The sequence below is a fragment of the Alligator sinensis genome, unplaced genomic scaffold (genome assembly GCF_000455745.1).
Source record: "Alligator sinensis unplaced genomic scaffold, ASM45574v1 scaffold344_1, whole genome shotgun sequence".
Lineage (NCBI taxonomy): Eukaryota > Metazoa > Chordata > Crocodylia > Alligatoridae > Alligator > Alligator sinensis.
Window position 1 is genome coordinate 442,015 of NW_005842427.1, and position 12,108 is coordinate 454,122.

General features: G+C 46.7%; 1 protein-coding gene across 2 annotated transcripts in view; it reads left to right on the forward strand.

Moving 5' to 3' along the window:
* The first annotated feature begins 1,019 nt into the window (after positions 1–1,019).
* The window catches only part of LOC102370415 (beta-1,4-galactosyltransferase 3-like), a 21,384-nt gene continuing 10,295 nt past the window's right edge, over positions 1,020–12,108 (forward strand). Inside the window, exons 1-2 of one of the 2 annotated variants that reach the window (XM_006030159.3) lie at positions 1,020–1,174; positions 1,994–2,485. In XM_006030159.3, coding sequence (XP_006030221.1) covers positions 2,248–2,485 — 238 coding nt within the window. In that variant the 5' untranslated portion in view covers positions 1,020–1,174; positions 1,994–2,247. Of the gene's footprint in view, positions 1,175–1,295; positions 1,459–1,993; positions 2,486–12,108 lie in introns of those variants that run through there. The other variant, XM_006030160.3, reaches the window with a different exon arrangement.

A 12,108-nucleotide genomic window follows, 5' to 3' on the forward strand; every position in this document is an offset into this window, starting at 1 on the left:
GGGACATGGTCTGATGCAGTGCAGAGGCAGTGTCAGATGAAGGCATCCAGCTCTCTGGGGTTACAGTCCACAGGGTCTCTAGTGGGTAGAGTCAAGGGTGGCCCAGAGGTTTTGGAAGTAAGCTGTGCTTTGGGGCACCAAAGGGCACATCCAAAATGCAAGTCAGATGGTGTCAGAGACCTGAAGTCAGAAACCAAGAGCCAAGCCCAGGGACTGATCAGGATCAGGGTTCAGCCCTATTTGTTGTGCTGTTTAATGGGGGGCTAGGCCCACCAGGAAAATGTTAAGCACCCTTTAATTAGGGAGGCTACTGGGAATACAGCAACAGGAGTCATGAGAAGACAAATGTGAAAGCAGGGACGGGGCAAGGGGCAAAGGTTAATAATGAGTGCTCTGGGGGTGGGCACCAAGCAGAGCACGCTGGCTGGTGTCCACAGGCCCTTGAACAAGCCCAGGGAGCCAGTGCACTCTGCCCAGTGGGACTTTTTCCAGGGATGTGAGCAGATGAGGGAACAGGATGATGGCCCCAAAGTCACTGCAGGGGCAGGCAGTGCGGATCAAAGCCTCCTTCCTGTCCACGCAGATGGCAGGGGCTCAGTTGGCCTTGCCCAGTTGGTCGCGGGTAACTGCCCTAATCACTCCGGCTGCAGGGCACAAGCTGTTCACTGGGATAGCCAGGAGCTGAAGGGGGCCATGACCATGAAGCGATCAGAGAGGGCTGTAACTACAGCGGACGTCGAACAAGCACGTGCCTGTTGCCCCCGCCCCAAGTGCCTTATCCCTCTGCTCCTTGCAGCGCCCGCCCCCTCCCAGCACTCTGATTGGCTGTCCGTCTCCCAGAGGGCGGGCCCAAAAGTGCAGCGCAGCCGATCAAACCCCTGTGTCCTCACCCACGCAGCCCCTTCCTTCCCTCCCCTTCCTTCTACAGCCCGGCGCTGCCCTCGGCCTCTCGCAGAGCAGGCGCAGACTACAACTCCCAGCAAGCAGTGCGGGAGCGCCCCCTGCACCACCCGGGTCCCTCGTCTCCGCGTCGCCCCGCCTCGCGATGCAGGCCGGGAGTGGGAGTCCCGCGGAGCGAAGACGAAGCTGCCCGCCGGGGCCGCTATGCAAATGAGCAGGGCGGGGCGGCGGTTGAACGGAAGCGGCGGCCGCCGTTGCTCCTGCGGCGAGCGGGGTGAGGGCGCGGCCCCCTCTTTTCCCGGGTGGGAGGGGCCGCGGCGGTGGAGCGGCGCTGTTCTCCTTCCCCCCCCCGTGCGGGGGGTGCTTCTGGGCTGTTCTAGCAACCTCCCTACACAGGCTGCTGGGCAGGGCCAGGGTGCAGCCCGGCGGGGCAGGGGCCTCTAGCAAGGGAAGGGGGTTCCTGTGCCCTGTTGCCAGGAAGGCTGAGGCACCCTGGGCTGCAGGGCAGCAGCTGTCCGCAGGTCCAGGACAGTGATTATTCCCTTCTGTTCTGCGCTGGTGAGGCCACATCTGGAGTGCTCCTCCAGTTTTGGGCCTCCACTGCAGAAGGGGTGTGGACAAATCTTAGGAGAGCAGTGAAAATGGTTGTGGGTGGGGCTGGGGGACATGATTGATGAGGAGAGGCTGAGGGAATTGGGTTTATTTAGTCTGGAGAAGAGAAAACAGGGGATTTGATAGCAGCCTTCAACTACCTGGAGGGGTGTTTGAAAGAGGATGGAGCTGGACTGTTCTCAGTGGTGGCAGATGACAGAACAAGGAGCAATGGTCTCAAGTTGCAGCAAGGGAGGTTTAAGTTGGATATTAGGAAAAACCTTGTCACTGGGAGGGTGGTGAAGCACTGGAACGGGTCACCCAGAGAGGCTGTGGAGTCTCCATCCTTGAAGGTGTTTAATACCCACCTAGACAAACCCCTGGCTGGGTTGATGTAGTTGGGGCTGGTCCTGCTTTGAGCAGGGGGTTGGACTAGGTGACCTCCTGAGGTCGCTTCCAACCCTCATTTTCTGTGATTCTTGCTGTTTGCTCCACTTGGCAGGTGGTACACAGAGGAGCCATCGGGGAGCGTCTAGCTATCCAAGCCGTCACCTTCTGTCCTAGGCCCGAGACGTCCCAGCGGAGCCATGAGGGAACTGCATGCAGCCCCCCGTACACCCCGGCTCGGACCCACAGCCCCCTGAGGAGGCAGAGCTGCTGCTGCTGTCTCCACAGCTCCACGGCAAAGATGCCAGCGTCCACTGGGAAGCATGAGGTGTAGCACGGCTTGTTCTCACTGCTGCTGGCCCCTCAGCCATGTCCCTGTCTCGCGTGGAAAATCCCTGTTTTCTGCTCTTCCTCGCTGGCTTTCAAGCATTGTTTATCCTAATCCTGTACCGAGGTGGAGCAACCAGTGTGTTCCGGGGGATTTTGGAGGCACCTCGGGCCTTGGATTACTCCAGAACACACGATGTGTACTCAAACCTCAGTCTGTTCACCCGAGCACCGAACAAGGACACCATGCGATACTGCACAGCCCAGTCGCCAATATTCGGTGCGTATAAGCCACCACTGTCTGCATTTCAGCATCATGATGCTTTACGCTCTGTAAAAGTCACATGCATGCTGTCATAGGCCTTCTCCCCTAGAAAATGTTTGTAAAACCCAGTTGAGATGGTGCTACTTCTTGTTTTCCCTCTTTCAGCCAGCGACAGCACATTTTTGCTGATCTAGTTTCGATGCCTTTGCTGTGGGTGTGGGTTGGGGTGTTTCTGAGAAATGAGCATACTCTTTGCAAATAACTAGCTAGAAAGCGCCCTGTGTCAGTACGTCTTAGTAACTTAATGTGGTCTTACTAGGCCTTTCTATTAGTAATTCTGCTCTGTAGGCCAAACTGCAGATGAAAGGAGTTAATCTAGGTATTGGAAACTGACTTTCCTGTGATAGAGACTATGAAACAGTATAGATGGTGCTGAGCAGTGTAAGCTTAGTCCCTGTCTTTGCCACTGCGCCACCAGAGTTAACGAGCAGTGAATGCTGTGATGGGCTCTAAGTACAATTTTTGATAGAAGATACTGCAGTTAGTCCTCTAACCAAGATGGAAAGTGTTTTGCTCTTTTGTGGCCTTGATGAGTGATGCAATCTTGCATGCCACCAGTTCACAGTTTGTAAAGTTTTGCGGCATGGGTTGTACCAGTTGTTTACTTAAGGAAATATCCCAACTACCCATTTAGCAGCAAGCTGAACCATTGCAACCTATTGTGCAAGCTATAGTGAAGTTTGGGCCCAACTAACTGCCATCTGGCAAAGGTTTGAAAAGGTCTGGATGATAATGGTATTTCCTTTTTTAATCCACATTTAAAACTAGTGGTTTGGTGGAAGAGGAAGAAGTCAGCCACATGCAAACATGTTTTTCAAAAAATCCAAGTTAAAACTGTGGGCTTTGTAGCCAGGTTGGGCCCAGTTGTCCTCCCTACCAGCTGTCTGCATGGTATGGTACATCGAGTCTGTAGTTCAAGGCTAGTCTGCATACATACCTGCTGTGAACTGTAGTCATTTCTCTGAGGCACCATGCGCTAGTAGGTGCCCAGATACTCTTAGGATGCTTATGTGAGTGCATAAACTTAGGTCATGTGTATCCATGTTGTGAATAAAGCTGCCATGAGTATGTAGTGCAACTGATTGTGGTAAACTGTTTGAGTTAAACACTGCTGCACTAATACTGACAAGCCCTTAGACTCTGTACAAGGTTTATAACAGTATTTAATTAAGCTTTGGTATTTTTTCCTGCATTACTTGAATTTAAATGAAATAAACACTGCCACCACACAGGCAATGTATGTTGTTCTCCCATATCTTGTGCTTGCGTGCCATAACTCTTCTAGAAGTTGGGGGGTAGGTTGTAGCCAAGTTGGTCTAAGGACATAGGTAGACAAGGTTCTTTGGGTGAATCTGATATCTTTTATTAGACCAACCTAAAGAGTTGGAAAAAAACTATTAAGCAAGCTTTCGGGTTCAAAAACCCTTCGTCAGGCTAAGGAAGTTTCAGCAGTTGGTGTGTGGTCTTCCTGGATGGAATGAAAAGTAAAGAAGCCAGGCTGGGCTGGTATGTATACAAGACAGGTAGTCAGTGAAAATGTAGACTGAGGAGTCAATGGGTGAGACACAGGCTGGGGGGGACGGGGAGAAGGGGGATGAATAGTGGAGAGATACCTGGGGAGTCGGATGTCAGGCAGGTTATAATGTGTCATAAATCCCATGTCTATATTTAGTCTATGATTTTAGTATCCAGGAGGTTGATGAAGTGGAGTGCATAGGCTTGTCTCTGGGAAGTGTTTTGTAAGTTTCCTTTTGAGGATCAGGACAGAGTTTGGAGAGAGAGTGGTTTTCTTGTGAGAAATGTGCCCCCACGGGTAATTGGGTATTCCTGTCTTTGATAGATTTCCAGTGTGCATTCATTCTGGTGTGTAGTTGTTGTTTGGTCTCTCCTATGCATTTTTCATCAGGGCATTTGGTGCATTAGATGAGAGAGATTGTATTTCTGGAGGTGCCAGCTGTAAGATCCAGGAATGCTGATGACTCTGTGGGGTGTAGTAATTGTAGGGGTGGTGGAGATGTGTTGGCAGATTTTGCATTTCTTGTCATGGCACAGTCTGGATCCATTTGGTGTGTTCTGGGCCTGAGGAAGTTTGCTTCTGCTGATGAGGTTAGCGAGGTTCGGTGCTTGTTTGAAGGCTAGGATGGGTGGCTCTGGGAAGATCTCTTTAAGAATAGGGTCTCTTTCTAGTATGGGTTGTAATTGTTTGAGGATTTTCCGTACGGGTTCAATGGAGGGGTGATATGTCATAACCAGCAATGTGCAATTGGTGGGGGGTTTTCTTCTGTACTGCAGCAGTTCTTCACGTGGTATCCGGGTGGCTCTATCAAACGTGCGATCTATCTCTCTGGAAGAGTGTCCCTGTTGAGTGAAAGCCTTTTTAAGATTGGTGAGGTGGACTAAATATAGAAATGGGATTTATGACACATTATAACCTGCCTGACATCCAACTCCCCAGGTATCTCTCCACTATTCAACCCCCTTCTCCTCCCACCCACCCCCCACCCCTACCTGTGTCTCACCCATTGACTCCTCAATCTACATTTTCACTGACTACCTGTCTTGTATGCATACCAGCCCAGCCTGGCTTCTTTACTTTTCATTCCATCCAGGAAGAGCACACAAACTGCTGAAACTTCCTTAGCCTGACAAAGGGTTTTTGAACCCAAAAGCTTGCTTAATAATTTTTTTCAAACTCTTTAAGTTGGTCTAATAAAAGATATCAGATTCACCCAAAGAACCTTGTCTTCTAGAAGTAACCATTTTTGGTGAGTAACTCCTCATAGTTGCTGAAATCCTTGAACCTTTTGGTCATGGATGCTAATTATCATGGTGCCTTGATGTTCACCATTAGCTGGAACCCATCAGCTCACTTTGAGTCTTTGAATAAAGAGTGGGCTTTGGTAGCAAGGGACTTGATTTGGTGACCTTATGATCACCAGCCATAGGCAGAGGAACATACACTTGCTACTCTCTCATCTCTCAGCAAGTTCTAACAAGGACCCCCTTCATCTAACAAGGACCCCCTTCCCCATCTAAGTAGGAGACTTTATAGTAACCCCCAAGAAGAAATTGGGAATGCTATAATTTGTTTGCAAGTCATCAGAGGGCAAGGAGTGATGGCTTGCTTGGAGCTATCAACAGAAGAGCAATTAAAGTTGGCTCAAAGAGATCATTCCCTCTAGAGTAATTAGCATCTGTGGAAACCTCTAAAGGAAAAGTAGAATTGAATTGTGAAATGCTTGCATTGTTAGATTAAAAAAGCAGCCTTGTGCAGTGTTGGTATGCACGCAGGTTAAGAAATAAGATTGCTTCAGTTTAATTTTTCTAACGCATAACACTTTTTTTCCTTATTTAAAAGAAAAGCAAAAGATTTTTCCCCAAGACACTCGTGTTCTGTTCTGTACAAACCTCATCTGAGTGAACTTTCAAACGCATGCTATTATAAAAGGTGTTTATTCTCTTTAGAACTAAAATGGTATATACATTCTTAATAAACAAACCTAGATCTTTGTAAACCTCTCTCATGGGTCTCATCGCTATTCAAAATCTCACATACTGAGCAGAATCATTCTTTCTGCTAATATTCATTTCTTAGGCTCCATTTAATGAGATTTCAACTGTAATTCTTGAAGTTCTCAGCCGAAAGACTTTTAATAGACTGGTCATTTTGAGTCTGATCCAAAGCACATTGAAGTTAGTGGAAAAATACCAGTTAACCTTAGTGATCTTGGATCAGGCTTTTTATGAGCCTTTTATCAGCCCTTTCTCTCTCTTTCTTTGTGCTAAATATTTAATGTCTTTGTTACTACCAAGAGCAAATCCTGTATTTGTGTGTCTCAGTTTGTTGTCTAAGAAAATGCCAGTTGTCTTAACTTCTTTCTTTTAAAAGTAGAGCTGATGCTCTCAACTTGAGTCCACCAGTCATAGTTGAGTACCCCTAGCATGGTGGTTCTCAGCCAGGATACTATGGCACCCTGGAGTGCCTTGATATCCTTACCAGGGTGATTTAAGGCGTCACACAGTGCTAGCACCGTAAAGTGTGCAAACATGATTCACAAGGTGAATGCAGATTTCAAATGGGAATCCTTAGTGTTAAAAACATCCTGACCTATTGTGGTCTCCCTGAGTTCTTTGCAACAGAAAAAGTGCTCTTAGTTTTCACTCTTTTTTTTAAAATACAGATAAATAAAAGCTGGCATTTTCCGAGGGGGCTTTGAGTCTATAAAGTTGAGAACAACTCCCCTAGCATTTACCTTCTAACCTTATGTATTTCACTTTGCGCATTATGTCAGCTGAAAGCAGTTTGGCTTCGTGTACTGGCTTTTTTCAGCTCATCTGTCACTTGCACCAGAAGGAAGCATATTGCTGACAGATTCCTAGTGAGGAATTCTATTTAGAGGTATCCACTTCCTCCTTCATGTGAAGAGGCTGGATTTGGATGTAATAGGTCAGATTCCTCTCTGATATAAAAGCTGAATTAAATGGGTTTATGCCAAGGATGCACTTTGTCCAATGCCCTTTTTATAGTAGTCTTTCCTTTTACTCCCATCTGTCATGGACTTCTCTGAGTAGGACCATCTGTTGTGGTGATGTGTGGTCCCCTGTTTTGTTGTCTAATTGATGCTTTTGTATTGAGGGAGGGACTTGCCTAAGGCCTTTTTTGAGAAAAAGTTTTCCCCTTTAGTTGTACTTGAAGGGCCCCATTCTCTTCAGGACTTGATGCTTAAACTAAGGCTGCTTTACTACATTTTTTTTTTCATCTAAACAATGACAGTCTGTGTACATGGGGAACACAGAACTAGACCAATATAACTTCACTCTGAAAATAAGGTCTGCCAAACTCAATGCAGGTTAGTACTTTCTCCTAATAGATGCATTATATCCTCTGTGTTGCTGTATTAAAGATCTTGCTTATTCAAAAGTCCTGTTGAAGTCAGTGGAGTTGCATATATTTATACAGCATTGGTAGTGTAAATCCTTTCCCCTCGCATTTATACAGCATAGCTTCCTGAAGAATAGCCATTCTGTTTTAGCTAAACAAATGAGGAAGAGGGCAGTTGTAAGTCAACTTGAGCCTTCAAGAAGAACAAGAGGTCTCCAGGTTCACTCAAAATGGTATAAATTCTGCCAAATGCAGTAAAATCCCTTGGACAGTCTTAAGTGAATTGTTCTATTCACAGAACAAGTTGAGACTATATTCTCATTGCCACTATTGGAAATGAAGAGCCAGTACTTAGAAACGTGGGAGGAAATGTTATGCTTTTTCATAAATATTGATTCAGTAGTTCTGAAACTTCTTTATTCTGGAATTCATTTTGTAAGCTTTATGGTTCAAGTGAGCAGTTCAGAGAGAAGAGCCCCTCTATACTTGCTTCCCTATCATTCTGCTAACCAGTGGTGGTAAACAGCAGAGATTGGAAAGCACTCTGCACATAAATGGTAACCTCCATTAAAAAGCAAGTGATAGTGTAGCCATGGCAAAGCTGTGCTTAATACTTAAAGAGAGTCAAGAATTTCTTAGGGTGCCAGACATTCAAAAGCTTGACTAACTTTATTTCATCTAGGCAGTTAGTCCAATAAAAAGATAACACCTAAGCAATCCTGGTCTCTAGCATGATTCCTCAACCTTCGTAACTATAACATCCCTCTAGCACCTAATACTTCAGTACATGGGGATCTTGTCTGTTTTTTCACAGCATTTGCCCTTTACTGGGGAGCTATGCCCTATAACCTGAGCCTTCTTTGAAAATAAAATTGCCCAGCACTTGCGGCAAAGACCTGAAATATAGACCATATTCATCCTAACTGAAGTCCTACAGAATCTGGAACACAGGTGGGTAAAATACAGGCAGCGGGCCGAATCCGGGCCGCCGGTAGATTGCTGCCCCCCACATGGGGCTGAATCTTGCTTGCTCCCCATCCGAGGCAGTCTGTGCTTTGCTCTTGCTCTCACCCGTCCTTACGCTTACCGATGGCACTACCCTAGCCAACATACACGGCTTCCCAGTGGGGCTGCTGCTGCCCGGGTACTGCTTGGCTCCCATCACCTCCAGTGGCTATTCTTCCTGTCCTGGCTGTGCTGCTTCAGGCAGGGGGAAAGCTGCAGCTAGGAAGCTCCTGCCCCAGTGCATGGGGCTGTAGCTCCAGTTCCCAGCTGCTTGCACCTGCCCAGTGCAATGAGCAGCCACTTGCGAATAGCCAAATGGGTGGAAGGGGCTGACAGCTGGAGCCCTGCGCGCTGGAACAGGAGCTGCCAGACTGCTTCCCTCCTGCCTGGAGCAGGCCTGCAGGGGAAGGAGGAGGAGGAGCCACGGGAGGTGCAGTGAGCCAAGTAGTTCCCCTCTACAGTGTCTAGCATTGCCATCTGCGGGTGTGGGGTGGGAGCACAGTGCAGGTTGCCCTGGTTGGAGTAAGTGGGGCTCAGCCCCATGCAGAGTGCTGCAGGGGCAATCGCAAGCCAAATTGGGGGAGGGACTGAACCACACCTGTAATGCACTGCCTGGGCAAGCTCTGCTGCACGTGCCCTCTGGCTCCACATCTCTGCCCCCCCACCCCTGGTTGTCTCCTGGGACCTAGTGCACAGGCAGCCCCCCACGCACCCACATACTTGCACACACACCCTACTCCCCCCCACCCCCAACCACACGATATTCAAGAGTAAGACTTTATTTTGAGCTATTATGCAATCACATATGCTACTCAAAAAAAACAAATCAGGATACACATTTTTTTTTTAATAAAATATTTTACAGTAGATGTTTGATCTTAATATGTGATTTGTTTTTTATCTATAACTTAAAATGATATCTTCTGAAAATGTTCATGTGTGCAGCACTCAACAGGTCACCAACACTTGCTAAGTGGTTTGCCAACTGAAATAATTGCCCAGTCCTGCTTTAGAATATGGTGTTTTTTCAGTGTTCTTCCCATGGCATTGCTTTTTAGTTTCTAGCTACTCCCCCAATGTTGTTTTTGTTTCCCCATCCCACTAACAGCTGCCTTCCCTTCCCTCACAACTAGAGGTGCACTGATGCAGCCAATTTTCTTTATATCAGTTCCGATCTGATATCAGACTGACGTATTGGAAATTGGCCTAATGTGGCCAATAATTTGGCCAATAAATGCTTGTGTGTGCATGCAGAGCATGGGGAGTAGCAGCGGGGGGGGGGGGGCTTGGGGTGCTGCGCTCGGGGCAGGTGGCAGCGGCACAGAGAGGAGACTATGTGGGAGCCTAGGGCAAAATTTGGGGTGGGTGCAGCCCCTCCTAGCCCCCCTACCAATGCTGCCACTGTTGCCCACCCCGAGCACAGTGCAGTGTGGCCCTTGGCCTCAGCTCACCCCGTGCAGATCTGGGGGCACCCACCCCCTGTGCCCTCCTGGACAAGTGGCGGGGGCTGGGCAGCATCTACCCCAGGCTCACTCCCTCCCTCACTGCGGGGGGTGTTGATCTGCCCCACCCCACCCCTTCCCTCGCCCTCCACTTTCACCACAACAGACTTACCAGCTGGACTCAGCTGTATCGGAAATCAGATCTTTATGTGCTGATATGCCTTCTTAAAAACCGGCTATCGGTATCAGCTGCAAAAATCTCTATCAGTGCACCCCTACTCACAACTGGGGGTTAATTGGATTGACTTCCTGCACTGTTTCATGGAGCTAAACAGCATAGGATCAAGGAACCAGATCTGGAGTTCAGCTTGCAGCCAAGGACTGTGAGGGGGCCAGATATCTTGGCTCTTGTGGGTCATGTCCCCAAATTAAAAGCTTCCTCTCTCTTCTCAACCTCCCTGTTTCCTTGGAACATACTGAAAGAGAGCTTCTGATTTGGGATTACTTGAGGTCTGGAGCCAGGCAGCCATGGAGAACATAACAAATTAACTTGGAAACAACTGGACAAATTTTAGTGTGTTTCCTTCACCAGCTGCAAGGCTGTAGGGGGAATGGAGAGCACAGAAATGAAGGCTATTATATGGCAATGGGCGGGGAAATGACACTTCTTGGAAGTTAGGGTTTGACTATTATTGGATTCTTGCTGCAGAATCTGGTCTTGCATAGTACAGGTCCCTGATTGCACTGAAAGATGATGATGTTTCCGAGGAGTGGTAGTAGCTATTCTTCCTATGTTTTCTGGGAGTGCCGCAGCATCGATGCAATCCAGTCTGAACATGGGGTTTCATTATCTTCTGTTCAGCCACCTCTGATTGCCACTGGAGTGCTGGTTGGAAGCATGTAGTTAAAATAACTGAGTTCTTTGAATGTTAGATATAACATTACAGATAATAGTGCAGTGTTTTTTTTAAGGCAGAACAGGAAACCAAAGGTTTTGTAAAATACCCGATACAATCATAATGATCACAAAACCATAGCAAGAATAATTTGGAGCTGTGCCTCCACAGCAGAGTTTTCTGAAGAACAGCCATTGTCTATTTCAACAAAACATATGTGGCAGAAGCTTAGTAGAGCAGATCTTGGTATTGGCATCAAAATTTACTTGATAATCCAATAGTCGGAACATTTACCTGAGACATGGAAAAATCCAGATTCAAACCCCTTCTTGGATTTGGGGTATTTGGACCCAGATATCTCACTTCTCAAGAGTGCCCTAACTTTTGTATTAAAAGGTCATTTGGGATAAGTGTCTTAGTCTTTCCTGTTACATCTGCATTCTGTGTAAAATGCTTAACTGTTCATTGGAGCCGTTCAGTCATTCCCCCTCATCCAATTGACGTGCCCTAAGCACTAGGCTAGTGCCAATGCAGTCACTCCCCTCTTTGGCCACCATTAATGCTGAGAAATGTGGTATGGGAGCAGAAAAACCCTGGAAATAAGCTCATGTTAAAAGGGATTTGATTTCCAGAGCACCTGCTTGTGTAACAGTAGACAGAGGCCATGGCCTTGGGAAACACCCCAGGTACTGCTAAAGACCAATAGATCTTCAGACTGTTGTTGGAAAAAGAAGGACATTTGTCTTTGGGTAATGCAGAAAGACAACGCCCTTTCTGTAAGCAGAATGGATTGACTTGATGATTATGAATTGCTGATTTTAATGATTTAGCTTAAGATTTCTTGCTTGCTGCTTTAAATAATTTTGGCGTTGTTTAGCATTTATACATTTTAGTTATTTTCCTTATGGAAAGTGGATTCTTACTGGCTGGTAACCATTTAGACATGTTGATTTGCAGCTAAATATAACTTGTAGCTTTTCATGGCTTGTGTATTTAAGCAGTTACATAATTTAACATATGCTCATTAAATTTTACATTTATTATGTTAAAAAAGGATGAATGACATTTATTATTTGGCAGATGACTAATTTGTTGCTTGTGATGCATGTCGACCTGGAAATTAAAATTTAATTCAGATGCAGCAAATTTTTATTTTAAAATTTCCCTTTTTTTTTTTAGCAAATGTACTAGATACAGGTTTTTGATTTTAAAACTGATTTATTAAATGAGGGTAAAGAATGACACCCCCCCCCTCCCATTCCTGGTTGTCATCCTTCACTGTTTAGAACTTGTAGATCTCAGCAAGTCGCATCTAGTTGGTGTTCAGAGACTTGTAGCAGCAAAACAGTCATT